The 19,229-nt window shown below is 38.0% G+C and overlaps 1 protein-coding gene across 1 annotated transcript; it reads right to left on the reverse strand.

Annotated features, from left to right (window-relative positions):
* Positions 1-5,134: 5,134 nt before the first annotated feature.
* Positions 5,135-18,871, reverse strand: LOC139696758 (uncharacterized). Its single transcript, XM_071595598.1, has 5 exons — positions 18,181-18,871; positions 17,845-18,074; positions 17,532-17,642; positions 13,548-13,733; positions 5,135-9,784 (listed from the first exon to the last, which is right to left on the reverse strand). The coding sequence occupies exons 1-5, from the start codon at positions 18,248-18,250 to the stop codon at positions 7,937-7,939; spliced, it is 2,445 nt and encodes an 814-aa protein (XP_071451699.1). The 5' UTR covers positions 18,251-18,871; the 3' UTR covers positions 5,135-7,936.
* Between the last annotated feature and the right edge of the window lie 358 nt (positions 18,872-19,229).

The raw sequence follows: 19,229 nt of genomic DNA on the forward strand, positions 1-19,229 counted from the left end.
TCGCATTTATCTTTCAAGAGTTCTTCAATGATACAAGATGGGTGGCCATTAGAAGAGGCAATATATCTATTCACATACACTTCCTGATTAGAATTATTTTTGGACATTGGAATAGTTAAAAGCATATTTAACATACATAGTTGAAAATGAACAAGTTTTCAAAAGCAGGAAAAGTGAATGAAGGGTATATTGATTGACAACATTCAACTAAAGGTCGTAATAGAGAGGAGAATGCTGGGAAAATGAGGTAGAGGGAGGAAAATAATATGTTGACTTGAATGAAGGTAGGAAGTATGTGGAGTTGAAGAATGGCTTATTGTAATTCAGGTTTTAGAGCAAGTATTTAGTGTCATGCCAGGTGGAGTTTAGAAATGTAGCAGACCATTAAAAACCTACCTTAGCTGGTAGGCTACTCTTGGTAATAATTATATTTTTGTGTCATTGACGGGTCTGTGTGACATTGGACCTGAGGTACTCATAGTGTGCAAGCAGGTAATGGTGTTGATGGTGAAGGTTGAAAGAGAGTACAAACTGAAACAAGGATATAAACACTGAATTTGGATATTTAACTTGGGAGTTGTCACCAAATTTTTATTCTTGATGATGACATTGGCAGATGTATTGAATATCCGTTCTAAAATTTGAGAACCACCACGACATAAGACTAATTAATCGATCCTTGAAAAATTGCACAATGAGGTTTACAAATGCATGTGAAAATAATACTGATGAGGATTACATAATAGTAGATAGCATTCTTCAATACTGATTCTTTATCAATAATTTAATTTTGAATATTAATGATTTGCTGGGTTTATTTTGCCAATAGATTTTTTGGACTTAATGCACTTACGAAGTGAGATTATTGCGGGCTACTCTAGTACTTGCAAAAAATTTAAGTAATGTTTGAATTGAAATGTCTAAATGCTATACAACTCTGGTGCAACACTTGGCAATTAGAGCTAAAATTGTCTCGTGATGAATTTTTGGAAAAAGAGCAATTCCCTCCAGAATGCCCATTCCATCAGGAACACTAACATGGAGTGTGTAGACTATTAAATATTTCCATACTAAAAAGAAAGACTCGTACTTTCCCACAGATTTGTGATTTGTAAATCTGTGGAAAAGTACGAGTCTTTCTTTTTAGTATGGATATTAAATACTTCCACGAAGTGAAGCCTGAAACAATAGAATATATTAAATATTTAGTCATTACCCTCATTCATGACCTCTCCCGAGTGTTAAATATATGGGGAACATGTTAGACAAGCTAGCAAAAAATTAAGATTAGAATTAGGTACTGGGTCAATGTGATGAACACGTTAAAGAGAAATGTTATCTTTTGCTCGTTAAACATCACTTAGAATATGCTGCTAGTACATGATATCCTTATGAAGTTTGATTGACTGCCAAATTGGATAATGTGCAGCATAGAGGAGCTAGATTTCTCAGACATTGCTATGATTAACTAGGTAGTGTCTTCAAATTATTAGAGGAGCTAGGTTGAGAATCACTCTTGGTTAAAATACGGATTAAATCTCTTGCATAAACTGGAAGGATATCTCTTAAGCAATCATGCTGAAAATGTATTAATACACCCAACGTACTACGGTAGGAGAGATCATGTCAATGACATTAGAGAGATTATGTGTAGAACAGATAGATTTAAGATTCCATTTGTTCCACAAATGATAAGGAATCACAATAACATTGTCCGATCACGGTCGATTCATATTCGGGTCAAAATTAGTCTGGTGATTTATTCACCCCTTGCCACACAATCTAGCGGTGGCTTGCAGGTTACTTAAAAATACAAAAAAAAAATTCTAACAATATTTACAATCCCTGAAGTTATGTTAAGATTCCCCCTCCCACAAAAAAACAAATTTGTCAAATTACTTACAAGTAACATCTCAAGTTCTGCCGAGTATTCGTTTTATTGCCTAAAAATAATAAAAAATTATCTTCACAACATCCAATGTCATCATAACATTATCTTCACTGGTGTTGATAAGCATTGAAAATTCATAGATGGAAAAGCTTAATACGGTACCCATGAACAAAAAATATGTAAATGGGTAGTTCTAATTTTTCTCAACACTTCATTTCAGCTGATTTATTTTACTATACACGTGGAGATATTTCATTAACAATACCTGCCATTGGCTCAAATTGCTAGTAGAGGAGAGGTAAATGATTTTATCAAGGATATGTAACATGATGATTTCTTGACTGGAAAATGGGGATTTGATCCAAGGCCACACCACATCCTTTGGTCTTGGCGGTTAGACACCCTGGTTTTCATTGCCTCGTTCTTTTTCCTTATGGAATCTCCACTTCTTCATTAAAAAAGGAATCATCCTTGATTCTCTCAACCACGTCATTTCCACTTAAAAATTTTAGTCATCCATTTCAACCTACATCCAGTGAATAGATATATATTCAAGGATTCATTCAAGCAGCACATTTAAATGAGTTACTCTGGACCACTTGGGCCACTCCCAGCTTCACCCAAGCTGAATAGAATTTTTTGGGTACCAGATCTCTGGTGAGAAACTTAAGGGGAAAGAAAATTGGTAGATTAAAAAGTTCAAATGGAAATTTGGGGAGAGTACAAAGGATTTGTCATGGAAGTTTTAAATTGAAGGATAAAAATATAATGCTTCATTTATTATTTTCACACTGCATGACAGTATGAAGTGCCATGTTTTCTTTTTGTTAATGTAAACTGAGACATTGTTCTTGATTTAAAAGCTGCTGGTCAAGATTTTCAAATTTGAAACTTTGTTTCCTCACAGAATTTAAACCCAATATTGGAATATTATTAATGTCACTAATGCAATCAGCTTTCAACTTAATTAAAGATTCATACAAGGTGGGGATCAGGATGGTGCGGTGGCTAACATACAGTAGACATAACACACTGAGAGGGCCCAGGTTCGTATCCCGGAGGCAGCAGATATTTTTCAGTGGTATCCCGATCCTAGCTTGAGATGCTTTGAAGAGAGCACTTTGGGTACGATGTCCATAAGAAGGAACGATAAACTGCGGACCCCTTGGCATTTTTCAACATGAGAAGGCTAATGCCAATGCCGGGCTTCTCTCCACCCTTCCTTTCCCATCCATCCCTAATTGGGCAAATGACCTTAGCTGTCGGTCACCTCCCCTAAAACTACTCCTCATAATATAAACTTCGCTAATCCAATTGAATTGAATTGGGTAGATTTTGCTGATGACAAGAATTTTAATATTCAGATTCAGGTGTCATGTGCTGGAACTGTTTCATACTAACAGAGACGAAGACTATTACAATTTTTCACTTAATAAAGATATATTCCAGACTAGTTTTGATTCACTACATCATTTTCACAAAGTGAAATGAAAACCGAAATGATATAGTGCATCAAAATTAGTCGGGAATAAATTTTAATTAAGTGGAAAATTGTAATAGCCTTAGTCTCTGTTACAAGAATTTTAATCCAAATTAGTTTAACAGACATAATAGTGCAGAACTTTGTCAAAGCTGAAAGCATCCCATGAGAAATACAGGAGTTGTGAAAGGTTCAGACTGCAAGGAATATTATGAATGTGTAGGTGAAAAAATAGGAAAAAAAACAAAAGTTATTGACCATAAAATATGTACCCAACTGAATGAATGTCATTTGCATGTACACGATGAACATTACTTGAGCAGAGAGATAACATTAGAATGCAATACTTACCCACTATTACTATGGGACCTACAGGGTTCGTCCGGAAAATAAGTGTACTGAGCTCAGGAAAAAAAATTATTACACTTTTACATATCTTAAGCTAATATTCCTCAAAATAGGACCCTTGTGAGTCGATACACTTGTTCCAGCGGCGTTCCCATTCCTGGAACGCTCCCGCGAAGGCATCATCGGGAACCTCTCGAAGACTCGTCGTCGACCTCTTCTCTGCCCTCCACGAACATCTTGTGCCACCAAAAGATCATGTTTCTGGACATGGCTGACTCCCCGTAAGCCTGGTTAATCATACGGACAGTTTCGGTAGACGATTTCCCAAGCTTTGCCGCAAATTTGATGGAATAACACTGCTCCAAAAACTTCGGCATCGCGTTCCGTGACGTGGGTCGAGCGTGGAGGTTCGTGTTAACAGAGCTCCTCACTACACCACAGCTCAGAGCCGACTGCCTTTTTCAGCGTCGCTTGCCAACATACCCCCCTCCAATCGCAGCCCGTCAGAGCGGTGCTGGGCGCGCCTGGAGCGGCGCGCCCAGCCCAGGAGTCAGTACACTTATTTTCCGGACGAACCCTGTACATACACTATCATTACATGAAAATCATAAGGGGTATAGGAGCCTAATTGGTATGGCATTCAACTTCAGTTGCAGGGCCTTGTTGACTTTGACACCTCCAGTTCCAACCAAAGTGACTTTTCAGGTACTACATTTGGCTCAGGAGCCACAGGGATAGGAACTGGCCATCTCTAAGCTGAATAAGTTAAGTCCACATGTCATAGAACCCTACTTGCACCAATCAGACTAACCCTCAGGTTGATTACTACATAATTAATGATACTCACTAAAGGTGGAGCAAAACCATAGGGAAATAAACTGTGTTGTGCATTACACATCATACACTGTGCTCACCATTCCAGTATTCCACAGAAAATACATAACCATCAGAATTTCTTATAAAGGATCTCTGTGGGCACTATCAATTCATGATTTAAGTTTTTTATCTGCAGATATACAAATAAAAATGTTTTTGCTCTCAGAGAAAGTGCCAGTAGATCACATAACATGACAGAGGTAGTGACATTATATATGGATGTACAGTAAGTTTCAGAGAAAAATTTCAGAGTTTAAGAGGACGCCTCGATAGCTTAACTGGCTAAAGCACTCGACCGGACATTGAGGGATCCGCGTTCGAATCCCAGTCAAGGGGAATGATTTTTACACTCTGAAATTATTGCATCATTATCTTTATTTAAATCACAATAGATAGTTAAAAAAATATTTTTTCTGTTAGAATTTTTAATTAAGCATTGCCCAACAATATTATGTGGGTGCCAATAGTTTTTCAATTCAAGAAATCCATGCTGCAAAACAAACTCATGCAGCAAGTAACATGAAAATGCAGTACTTTTAATGGCTTGATTTTTGTAATGCTCCATTTCAACAATATAATTCTTTAGAATATGGGTCGTGGTAGTCCAGGGTTAGAGCATTGGACTACTGACCAGAGGGTGTGGGTTCAATTCCCAAGCAAGCCTCTCTGGGCACCCTCAGTTCCACCCAAAGCTGTGTGATTTTTTGGGTACCAGATCTTCCTGGGCAGCCATAACCGGCACATGGAAAAGCACTGGTCCCCTGACCTTGATGTGTGAATTTCACACATAAAACTCCATAAAGGTATGCTCTAACTAAAGACATATACTGCTATCAAATAGAACAAAACTCTTTTAAAGTTATGACATTCAATGGTAAAATTTAGTACACACAACTATTCACTCTGATAATTGGACTCTTACTAATTACTCCTGGTGAGGTCACCCATGGTCAAAGGTTATTGACCAGATGAAATGTGCTCTGTAGAGCATCTGTTCTTCAATGAGATGGCTTCTAAAGCATCACATGGGGTGGCCATTGAGTGATGGTGTCGCATTAAAAACACTATTGAGGAATGCAATGGGACATCACCAAAATTATTTATCCCACGACTTTTAGGCTGATGAAATTGAATCTTGGGAATTATGGGACACCTCTCTTGCTTCCAGGTATGACACAGGTCCACTGAGCCATGTGTCATACGTGGAAGAAGGTTGAAGCAAGGCTTCCACAGCCTTCATTTCACAAAATACTTGCGAAGCAAAATCAAAAGCAGCAACAGAGAAGACATAGAGGAGGACCAAACCAGCTGAATTGGAATTTTAGGATGATGTTGGGGTCAAGGAAATTAGAAAATATAAAGCAGGAGATGGAGTGAGAAAACATAAATATTTTAGAACAGTGCAACAGAGATGGAAGGATAAAGGGGGATTACTGAGGTGTTATTCATAGGGCAATATAAGGTGGACAGGAAGAAATTCATCTAAGGATAGCAGTATTGCTGAAGAAAAATGTATGAAAAACCATAGTAAACATACAGCAGGTAAGTAGCAGGTGACAGAACAGCATTGGTAGAAGAAAAAGCTGAAGGCGAACTTATTAATCATATTTGTAAGCCAAAAAGTAACCAAGGAGATGCCTCGTTTAATTGTAAGGTCTTAAACTTTTCAGACTACTCCCATAGAAAGGCACCTCAAGTAAAATCAGGGTGTATTTGTTTGTTTCTTTGATTAAGAGAAGACATTTGATAGACGTGATTGGTAGAATTAATGAACATATTAGAGAGGATAAGAGTAGATACAGAGAGTGAACTCATCCAAAACCTATACATGTCCCAGACTGCATACGTGCAAATGGCTCATGGTGAATTAGGATGGCAGTGTTACGAAAAGGAGTAAGACAGAGATGTCCACTATCACCAATGCATTTCGACCTATATGCGGAGGAAATGGTAAAAGGAGTATGGGAAGAACTGGAGATTAATAATGAAAGTCAGTGGGTAATTCATAATACCAGGTTTGCAGATGATTAAACTTTAGAGAACTAGTCAGCCAAGAGGCTACAATCATTCTTGAGAGCATTAGAAAGTCACTGCTATTGGGTATGGCATGAAGATCAATGTGAACAAGGAGGAGGGAATGGATGTTAGGGATATTGAGAAAGGATATGAAGAAAAGATAGGGGAAACTTTAATATGGTGAAGAGTATTTTACAGGGCAGAAACATGATCATTAAAGCAAGATGATAAGCATAAATTGAAGGCTATTGAAATGTGTGTGGAGAAGAATGGAGAAGGTAAAACGATAAGAAAGGAACACTAAAAAGGAAGTAAAAGGCATGGTGGGAAAGAAGAAAGGATTGTTGGGGAAATCCAAAGACAGCAGGAAAGGTGGATGCAGAGTTTTTAATTGGCAATGGCATGGTGAAGACTGTGATAGAGGGGAAAAAGTTAGGCAAGCAAGGATGAGAAAGGAATAAGGTAGGGATGTTGGACGGAATGAAGGGAGACAGAAAGCATGCAGAACTTGTAGTGTGGGTGTCAGGTTGTCTTCATAGATGAAGCTATGAAATATAGGCGTGCTAAGTTTTGTCCATCCAAAACCTACTTTAAAAGGTAGACTACCAATAACAATAATAATTAGATTAAACCATAACGCAGTTATCAACCTGAAGGTCGGTTTGATAGAGCTCACCCAGTATCAGGCCCAATAGTGGGTAAATTCACACATCAGGAAAGAGGGGCCAGCTCCTTTCCCTGTGCCGAACATGGTTTCCCAGAAGGATCTAGTGAGTGAAAAATCACACAACCCTTGAGAAGCTGAGGGTGCCCAGAGGCATAGGAAATGAAACTGGGCCCTTTGGTCAGTAATCCATTGCTCTACCCCTGGACTACCACGCCCATTAATAATTAAGACACTATCCCAAAATAAAGTATCCCAATTTCATTTCTGACACTTAACTTAATATATTAACACATCAATTGTAATTAATATTTTAAACATATCAATTTGTTCTTATAAAAATTCATAAGTCAATAGATCAGGCAATGGGTAAATTTTCCAAATCCCATCAACATGCCGACATTAACAAAAATCTTTCCATCAATTTGATTACATGGTTTTGAGATTCAAGCCATGAAAACTTTACCCTCATGAATGAGCAGACCAAGTCCAACTTTATCTTTCAATCATCACATTTGCGTTTCCTCCCAACCCATTTCCCTGAAATATATCAGCAATTACTTAGCCCACCCATACTGTAATTAGAGACCCCAGAATGGGTAACATCTCTTTTAGTTCTCTTCATTCCAATATCTCACCCAACACACCCTCAAAGTGTAACTCAGCTTTTTGTTTCCTGGCTCTCATCTCCACTGTCACATGAAAAATATAACTCATTTCGACTCAGTGTAGACACAATGCTTCCTTCTTTATCCTCATTCTTTGGGATCACAGAGCTCATTCTACCCTGGCTATCATTGCTAAAAAGCTTCCTTGCAGCAAAACTCCTAGTTGCATAAGGCTTGCTAATTTTATGCTTTTCAGGCACTTTATCACTTTTCACATCACCCGAGGCCTCTACCGATTTGTTCAATCTTTTTTTCATTTCCTCAACCTTCCCATCTGAATTGGCACGATGTTTTGAACTCAAAATTTCAACATCCATTTCTGCAACTTTATTGCTCACAGCCGAATCTGAACTGGAGCTGCAAGGTGTGCAGGAAAACTTAACATCGTCTATGGTCACATGACTTACTGAGCATATTTCTTCCCCTTCATCCCCAGATATGCAATCAACAGTTTTAGTCACACCCTCTTCCTCTTTGGCATCCATTACCCTTATCCCATTTCTTATTTCAGCGCTCCGACTGATGGAGTTACTTACATTTTGAACTTTTTCCCACAAGTCATCACTTTTCACATCACCCATGGCCTTTAACAATCTTCTAGATCTTCTTTTCCTTTTCTCAACTTTACCATCCGACTCAGCACTGTGTTTTGAACTCTGCACGTCGACATCCATTTCTTGAACTTGACTGCTCACTTCTGAATTGGAAATGGAACTGCAAGGAGTGCAGGAAAACTTGAGTTCATCCATGGCCACCGAAGTTACTGAGCACACTTCTTCCCCTTCGTCCCAGGATATACAATCAGAAGTTCTAGTCAAAACCTCCTGCGCTTCGATATTAATTCCCACAATGCTATCACTTGTTTCAGAGCTCTGACTGATGGAGTCCAAACTATAAGGAAACTGAATCTCACTTTCAGGAACATCCATCACAACACAGTCATCATCCATTTCCTTTAGTGCTGGGTTAAGCCCCTTCTGCTCAAACTGTAAGAAAAACACATTCTGCCCAAGTGTACCCTTCGAAATAGAACAACCCTCACGTCTTCCTGTCCGAGGACTAACCCGTCGGGCTGGACTTATTGTAGTATTCGGACTCCCCTTGAGTTTCTTGGTGAAACTTCTTTCATTATCACTTTCCTCTGCTTTTCGTTGCCTTATATTGTAAACCCTCCGAGGAGACACACGTGGACTGTTACTCACTGACCCAAGTTCATGGTTTTGTTTGACTAATCCCTCACTGGTCCGGTTACTGTTTTCCCCACTAACAGCTAACTTCTTCTTTGGTGCACCATTACTGCCTAAATCATCTGTATCTCTTCCTAAAATCATTTGCCTGGCAACAGCACTTTGGATGAATTGCACCGCACCCTGACTGCACAAAGGTTTTCTCCCTGTTGAATGTTCCCCAACACCTCCCTCTTGGGTACTAACCGCTTCCTCACCATTAAAACCCACCAGAACCTCCCCCGCTTCATTGGAGACAGTTGTCTTATCATCATCACGTGACTGACTAGAGTCATTACTACTTGTCTGACTCAACAACTGTATGGCTGCAAGCAGACTCCTATAATGTTTTATTCTCTGTGTGTAGGTTTCCACCATTTTTGCTGCATCACTATTCATCTCATCAAGTGTCTGATGTAAACTTAAATTCCCATTTTTAACATTAACTAATAAGCCTGTTGGAATCTTTGAAACAATCAGTTGAACAATTGAGAGGAGGCCTTTTTCAGATGGATCTTTCTTTATCTTTGCAGATATGTAAGTGAATATCTCCAAGGGATCAGATGGGAGAACCTTTGTTTCTTCCAAACAATAATCAACCTCTCTGCTTTGCATCTGTAAAAAAATAAATAAATAATTTAAAACAAAGAAGAATGACTACAAAGTTATGAATAAAATGTGTACGAATGTTTTCTGAAAAACTTGCTAAAAAAGCTCTACAGCACCATGTAACCCACATCAGTACAAATGGAAGTATTAAAGAAGGATCTGATTGGATGATAACTGTCACACTTAATATAACAGCGGAATACCACACAGCATGATTAACCATAACATACTGTAATATCACATGGTATGATGTAACATAAAAATTGTATATTATGGATAATACATTATGTATTCGATGGTTTCCAACCCAACTTTGTGGAAGTTCATTAAATGAAGAAAACAAAGTATTTTCCTACTGTTCTTTATTTTGGTATTACTATACTACAACAAAAGTGGCATTTATAAGTTAACTTGTACGGACTGTAGTGCTATCTACATAGGCCAAACAGGGAGATCATTAAAAACATGAGCGGAGGAACATAAACACTGTTTTAAGATATGTGGCCTCACGCAATCTCACTTCGCCAAGCATCTGTGGGAAGAAAATCATGGGGGTGGTTTCAACCCGGAAATGATACACCAAATGGACAAAGGAAGGAGGACGGACAAGTGGAGAGAGCTAGAAATTAGAAATAATTTGAAAAAGGGTAATTTGGTCAACAAATTGTTTGAACACCTCTCCCCAATCCTGGAAGCATCCCTTTCCTTCATGGAAAGACCTACGAGTGCGGTTCAATAAGTATCAGTGTTTGACGACAAAGGGCGTTCCTGAGGGAAGTTTACCTGTATGTTATCATTGTGTACTGCCATCTATCAAACGATGGTGAAACAAATTTCAGACTGATTTAAAGGTTAGCTTGGATTTGGCAGCCATTCGAGTAAGATGTGTTTCATGATTTTCGCTATGATGGAAAAAGAGCAGTATCGTTTGGTGATTCACTTTTTGTTTTTGGATGGGAAGAAATGTGAGGAGATAAAAGCAAAGTTGGATGCTGTTTTTGGGGACACTTTGCCATCTATGACCACAGTTAGAGATTGGTTCAACGAATTTAAATGTGGGCGAATATCCGTTTTTGATGAGGAGGGACCAGGACGCCAGGCAGACGTGGTTACCGAGGAAATCATTCAAAAAGTCCACGCCATAATTCTCGCTGATCTACGAGCGAAAGTGCGCGAAGTAGCATAGGCTACGGGTTTGTCGACCGGAACGGCAATTAATATTTTACATGATAAGTTGGTGATGAAAATTTTGTCAGCCCAATGGGTGCCGCGATTGCTCACGGAGGACAACAAGCTGATCCAGCTGTCAACTTCAAAAGCTGCATGAAGTACGTTATGAATTGCTGCCGCACCCCCTGTATTCACCCAATCTGGCTCCCTGCAACTTTTTCTCATTCCCTAAAATAAAGGGATGGCTAGGGGGAAAATATTTAGCTCTAACGAGGAAGTTATCGCCGAGACAGAGGCGTACTTTGGGGAGTTCGACAGATCCTTATTTTTGGAGGGGTTAAAAAAAATGGCCGGAACGTTGGGAGAAGTGTATCTTTCTAAAAGGGGACTATGTTGAAAAATAAAAAATGTTTTTGAAAAAAGGGTTTCTTCATTTCTAACACGGGTACTTATTGAACCGCCCTCGTAACTACCTTCCCTCCCCCCCCCCTCCCCCGTGAAACCAACTAATCGCCTTTCCTGATGCTTAAAACCGTTCTCCTCCTTCCCATCAACCCCTTTTCTTCCCCCCCTTCTCCCTCTCTCACCCACCCCTTCCCTCACAAGAATGGTATATAAATGAACCGCAACTTGACCAATTTATACCCAAGTGTTGAAACTAGTAGTACCAAACTAAAGAACAGCGGAAATAATACATTAATTTGTTTGGTAGATGAATTCAATCAATCTCAAGATAATCCACACTTAATTATCAAAAGTACATGAAAATAATCCAGCCAATATCTATTTTAACCAGATTTTTCGGTTGTTATTACTAAAATCCTCAATTTTTATCATAATGAATATGATGAGATAAGTATGATGGCAGTGGCTTAAACCAAGTTTATTGATATGCATCTTACAGATCACCAAATTTATTTTTAACCACATCATACATGGAGGCTATTTCCTGGTTCATGATTCCACATAAACCTAACTACTCACATACAAAGAATGACTCGTTTAGACATTTCTGGAGCTGCAAGACATGCCTTAATCTAGCAATTGTCTAACCTATGGACCTATTGACAAAAATGATTCATTCACCATTTAATACAGCATCACTCCCGTAGCATGAAAGTCAGAAATGAAAGTGACAGCATTCATCCAGTCCTTCATGATCTGGAACACCACAACACAGTGATTTCATAGGGACTGATACTTCAAGAAGGTTTCTACGAGGCATACTCCTAAAGTAAGGGCCATTTGCTTATATTTAAATATTGGTGCTTCAGAACACAGTTTTACTCCTGCAGCGCCATCCACTGATCCATTGAGAAGCTATAGCAGCATTTGTTTTGTTTCAGAAGTCGTTTGCTTGTCCGCGCATGAAAACAACAATGTCCGCGACAATCGTTTATCCCGCCAGCTGTGAAGTGTATTCTGTCATACGATTCTTGTATACAACAGGATTGTCGGCTGCTGAAATTCATCGGGAGTTATGCCTAGTTTATGGACCTACAGTTATGAGTGAAGGAAAGGTTAGACAATGGTACCGTGATTTTTAAAATGGACGAACAAATGTCCATGACGAAGAGCGAAGTGGCAGTCCCAGCATTCTGACCGATGAAATTGTTTCACAAGTGGAACAAAAACTGCGATGTGATCATCAATTGTCGATTAATGGCCTGGCTGAACAATTTCCTCAACTTTGACGCACAACTGTCTACAATATTGTCACGGAAAACCTTGGATACCACAAATTGTGTGCAAGGTGGGTACCGAAAATGCTTACCGACCACCACAAAGAAACCAATAAGAAAATTCAAGATTTTCGTAGGGACCACCCACCGTACAGTCCTGACCTTACACCTAGGGACTACTTCCTCTTCTTGCACTTGAAACAGTTGCTCGGTGGACAATGTTTCGAAACCGATGAGGAACTCAAAAACGGCATTGTCAACTGGTTCAACTCTCAGGCGGCGAGCTTCTACGCGGAGGGGTTTAAGAAGCTGGTGCAGCAGTACGAAAAATGCTTAGATGTGAACAGTGATTATGTAGAGAAGTGAAGTAGGTTTGTAGCTAACTAAAAGTGCCAATAAAATGTGTTTCATATGAGTATATTTTTTCCAGTGACCAAATGGCCCTTACTTAATGAGCATGCCTCGTATATATGGACCATAATAATAAAATATTAAATGATAACTGACCAGCCTCTTCAAGTAAACAGGAACTGTAATCACCAAAATGATTGCCAGTAAACTCCTTTGGCCAAATACAAAATTAGTCATGGTTAGAGATAAATCTCAAAAAATACAAAATGAACACACAAATCTTCTTTATAGGCAGCAATAATAAATCATCGAAGGAACATTCAAGATCCAGATGAATAAAACCATAAACAGTGACACTTTGGGGGGAAGGAAATTTTTCTTCCAAAAATCTATAATTGGCAGTAAAATTTTAGTAATTCCTCCCACTTATTATATCTTAGTTTTTCACATTGGCAATTCAGTATTACAAGGATTATATCTGACAAATTTTACCTCTCCTTTCTTGGTATTCTACAATTATCATAACATTATTTTCTTCCAACAAATATACATAAAGGCAGACTCACCTCTTCAATGGCAGTAGATGGCAAGTGTGATTTCATTATTTCCAAGCAATTTTCAAGGTTTAAGGTAACGTACACTGACATTTTGTCAATTAATTTTTCACACACGTTTATAACACTTGAGCACTTTTTAGCCAATTTCAACTCCATTTCATTGAAAACTTCATTACAGGGAATCGAAGAGTTTTCCTGCAAAGAATTTTAGAGAAGAAATAAATAAACAAATTATGTCTATTATTCATGTATCAGTAATCTCAAAACTTAAAAAAAAGAGTAATTCAAACATGTAATTTTCTCCAACTGTTTTCCTGAGGACTACTCCATGTGTGTTGAAATTGTTTTTTCATTTGTGTTTTAATTCAACCCCTCCTATAAAGGCATCACAAAATGTAAATCATGGAAAAGGGACATTTTTTTGTGTAAACATAAAAAAAAACCATCAACACAGTAATCAACCCAAAGGTCTGTTTAGTAGGTAATGGTAGAGATCACCCAGTACTAAGCCCTATATGGCATGTGAAAATTCACACAACAGGGTAGGGGGGCCAGTTCCTTTCCCTGTGCCAGTTATGGTTTCCCAGGAAGACCTGGTACCTGCAAAATCACTTTAGCTTGGGTGGAGCTGCAGGTGCCCAGAGTGCCTTGCCCGGGAATCGAACCCGGGACCCTCCAGTCAGTAGTCCAATGCTCTACCCACTGGACTACCGCGACCCATTGTGTAAACATATATTCACATTAACATTTTTATATTTAACCCCTGTGATGCAATTTCCTCTAAGTGGTGGGGTGGAAACAATGGCTGTATGGATTACCAATACAGGTATTTTTTCTTCAGGAGGCATACCATCAAGTTTAGAAGAGTAAAAATATACTTAGTTTCTTTTTTGGCATTTTTGTGAAAATGCATCATGACAGATTAGTAGAGAGAAATGATTTTCAGCCAGGAATTATGCACGTGGCACTAATACAGCAAAGACTGGTGACCTCGCATACCCTACCCTTCCTTACTTCAAAACTTCAATACAAACTCTTAAACTATCAAACCCAATATTGGTGGCACAGGTCATGTATAATCAACTCAACAACAAGCAGGCGAGGTGATGGATTAGCTGAATTTGAAACAAGAGAAATGTGCAAAGAAAGGAACAACGGTTGGAGTGATGAAATAATTGTGAAACAATTTATGAATATATTGTGTAGAAGAGGAATAAAATACTGAGGGTAAATGATGAAACTGATGATGCCAAAGATATGGCAATTTGATTCAGAAAAAATAAAATAGTTCATGGCAGTGGGGGAGAAGCCCTGATTGTGAATGTGATGAGTAGCATGAACGTAAGAAAATGCAAGAACCTTATATTTAGTTTTTTAAGGGGTCTCCTTTGAAGCAGTTTCTTTTCTTAACAAAGGAGCTTGATGAATGGGACCATAAGTAAAGATGTTTAGGAAAGAGTAGTGCAAAATTTAATGTGGAGCATAGCATCGTATGTCTCAGAGAAAGAAAGAAAAATAAATAAATTTCAATGTATGGAAGGGGAATGCCAAATATGAGAAAAAATGGATGCAGGGCTTGTTGAGTGGCAATGGAATGTTGAAGACTTTGGTAGAAGGGAGAATGTTGTTGGGAAAGGTAGAATTTTGGATAGGCAGGAAAAGAATCAAGACATTAGACAGAATGACGGCAGGTAGGAAGTACATGAGAAGGCCCAGAAGTACCCAGCTTGACCTGGAGATGGCGGTAGTTGTTTGAAAAATATCACTGTACTAGAAAGTATGCAATCTATAAAGCATATGTTTCAAGTTTGAAGACGCTATGTTGTTTAGTATTTGTTTGGCAGCCATCAATAGAGAACGTTTTCAGTGAATTTGTGAAACTGGAGAAAATTGGTCATCGTTATGTGACGCAATACTTTTATTTGAAAGGCCTCAGCCCAACCAATGTAAAAGCTGAACTGGATTCTACTCTGGGTGAGTCTGCTCATTTGTTTACAATAATAATATATTGGGTAGCAGAGTTTAAATGAGGCCATACGAGCTGTTAAGACGTGCATTGCATTGGCCGACCAAATGAGGTGATAACTCCAGAAACGGTGAACAAAATCCACTAAGTGATACTGGATTATTGTCTACTGAAAGTGCGCGAGCTAGCAGACATTTCAAAAAGTGTGGTAAATCACATATCAACTGAAAATTTTGACATGAGAAAGCTGTGGGCAAGATGGGTGTCGAGCAAAATCAGTGTCGTGAAGATGTTTCTTCAATTGAGTATTTAGCAAAGTTTCACAGCAACAAAGCAGAATATTTGTGCTGTTTCATAACCATGGATGAAAAATGGGTCCATTACTTCATACCCAAGACAAAAGAACAATTAAAACAATGGTTTCAAAAGGGAGTACTGGCTCCAAAAAAGGCAAAGATCATTTCATTTGCAGGCAAGGTAATGGTGTCAGTTTTTTGGGATATGGTTGCGATAATTTTCATGGACTATCTTGAAAAAGGAAAAACTATCAACGGCAAGTATTATGCGAACTTATTGAGCATAATATTTGACCAAAGAAATCAAGCAAAACCGGCCGCATTTGGCTAAGAAAAAAGTGTTGTTTTATCAAGACAATGCACCAGCTCACAAATCTGTCATTGCAATGGCCAAAATTAATGAATTAAAGTTTGAATTGCTACCTCATGCACCCTATTTACCAGATTTAGCCCCCTCGGATTATTCTCTGTTTGCAAACTTGAAAAAATGGCTCGGTGGTCGAAGATTTTCCAACTGTAAAGAAGTGATGTCGCCAGTTAATGGCTAGTTTGAGGAGCAAGACAGTTCTTATTATAAAAAGGGTATCCAACTTATTGAACATTGACGGGAAAAGTGTACTGTACTGAAAGAAGATTATGTTGAAAAATAAATACATTCTTTTCCAAAATTTTTGTATTTTCTTTGTTGGGTCAGGTACTTTTGGGATTACTCTCGTAGTATGCAGCGTTTAACAATGGTTTACAGTAATTCAGGGAGTTAGATAATTTATAAATGCTAGGTTAGGCAGTTCTTTCATCCATGGAATTCTAACCTCACCAGTAGATTTAATAATAATAGACTGTTAGTTGAAATCCAGGTAAACATGCAGGCAAGTAGCCATACAGAAAAATAATTAAATAGTGTGTACATTCAACTACATGGATTAATACTAAGAATTTTCCTTTAAGAAAAGAGTAGTGATAAAGTACAAGGGTGGTGAGTGAAAGGAGAAATGGATGTGAGACAAAAGTGTGATTTAGAAATGTGAAATGTCTGTAGCAGAAAATTAGTGAAGTTTTGCAAAGTAATGTGACCAATGCAAATGGCAAATGCATGCATGCAAATGCAATGCAATGCATGGATGAAAATTCGGCACAGGAATACATACACATTAAAATGCATGCTAAAAAAGATGACTTACACAAAAATCCAACTAGAAATTATTTTGAATTTCATGGATTCAGGCTTCACTTCATTGAAGATGCAAATTTCAACAATAACAGAAGGAAGGAATAAAATGGTGTTCTATGAATGCTGTGTTGTGGTCTTTTGAGTATAGAGTATTATGAACACCTGATGGGAGACATTTTTAATGGTACATACAATCTATTAGGGAACCTAAGGATAAGGGTGAATTTACTTTTCAGATGCTTAATGAACGTGGGATGGCAAAATACCAAACCACTGACCCAAGAGAATTAAATCTAATAACCCACAGAGAAATTTCATCGCCCACACAAATGACCAATGCTTTGAGACCAATTATGGAAACCTTAATAATGCAACGCTTGGCTAAAATTACTTTCCTGATAATCTTTCAGCAGGGAAACACATTGGCTGCAGTGTATAGAAACTAATTAGCTGAATACCGCATTACAATAAATGCTAAAATAGAGACCTAAATGTTGACTGATGCCAATGAAATACAGCAAATTCTTGTAGTGACACTATGAATTAAGTCGTTACTCAACTGATATGGTATTCCACTTTTTTGTAAAGATCGTTTTGTGAGCTTCCAGGGTCGCAATTGCCTCTTGTGAAATTGACCCGTGATGCTTCCTTACAGTTGTTTCTACAGCGATCTGGAATAAATAAATGGAATATATCCTGTGAAAAGTAAAAATTAAACTTAATACTTAATAATAAACAGTTTAAAATGATACTTTTTTACAGCCATTGAATCCTGGGCTACCAGATTCATTATAAAGAATCTTATACTAATATTTTTCCATATTATGGTCATCAACAAATTGCACTGATTTATAGCTGAAAATATTTACTTACAATCCATTTAAGAATTAAAATCATCTGGTAGTACTGGCATAAAATGGTTTCAGAATTGCCATGAACTTGAGAATACGTATCAACAAACTGCTGCAATGCATACCACAACATCTTCCGGTGCTCAAAATTCATATGGTTTTTGAACGAACATAATTTTGAACATGTTGCATACAATACGAACTTCTCTAGGTATGGCTCGTATTTTATATCTGGACAGCCTCTGTGAATCTCTATCGAGGAAAAGATAATCAATCTTTGAGGCGAAGTCGAGATCAAATTAATGCACAAGATAACAGTTGTTTAAAGAAAAACGTTGTATTTATGATAAAAAATTACCTTTAATGACCCTAAAATACGAATACTTCATGGCATGCCGAAGGATCCATTCCAAAAGCAATCGATCCATTTTTAGAAGACTATGCAACAAAAACTTTCAACTGAATTTTTTAATACACATGCTAGTGCCTGTGGACGGATGTCGATACACATCTTCCTCACATCCATGGCCATCGATCACATTGTCTATTTGGCTACTGTGTCTAAAAGGGATATTAACATGATCATGGGGTATACAAGAACTTCGTGTGCCTATAACTGGAGTAGGACGGAGATAACTCCAAAAAGATGCGTAATTATGATGGAACACTGATGGGTATGAAACTTTTGACTAGCAATTCACTAGAAATTAAAAACTCGGAAAGAAGCTACACTATATTTCCTTCAAATGGAAAAAATTGAAGGGGAACATTTGAAATATGCGAGGGAAAATGTGTTTTTCCGCTCTTCATCTATCGGTAGGGACAGAAATGATCACTCAGTTGAACGTAAACAAATTAATATAAAATTCAGGAGGTGTGGCAGGGTAAAGTCTCGTTACACGTTACCGTCATGAGTACGCGGAAAACACTATGCGAACACAAGTTCAAAAACTCTTGGGTAATTGTAGTTCCAAACGCCGTCTTCAGTACTTTAATTTGGTGGTGCCAGTATCATAATGGAAACTGGATAAGAGTGAATAAGAATTGAATAACGATAATCAGCAGAGGCAACTAAATTTGAGCGATTTAGGCGCGTAGTCTATGAGTCCCGGCGCAGCTTAGAATAATTTCGGTAGTTTTCGGGCGAGGTAGTGAAGTTTTATTAAAATTTTAGAAAAATGCGGAACATCCAGAGTTAAGACCTCCATTTCACTTATTAAATTTGGATTTGTAGTGAGATTCAGTTGCCATGAGTTTTCACTAAGAGTCATCTTCAGGCACTATTCATACCGTCTTACTAGTGTATGTTTTGCAATAGTTCTTTAGTAAAAGTTGAATCAGATGTGGTATCTTTCCGCTGGTAAACCTGAAGTTGTGTGGTACACTTGCAATGCTATATAATGATCA

The sequence above is a fragment of the Hetaerina americana genome, unplaced genomic scaffold, assembly GCF_022747635.1.
Source record: "Hetaerina americana unplaced genomic scaffold, ioHetAmer1.1.p SCAF_7, whole genome shotgun sequence".
In the NCBI taxonomy this organism is placed as follows: Eukaryota; Metazoa; Arthropoda; class Insecta; order Odonata; family Calopterygidae; genus Hetaerina; species Hetaerina americana.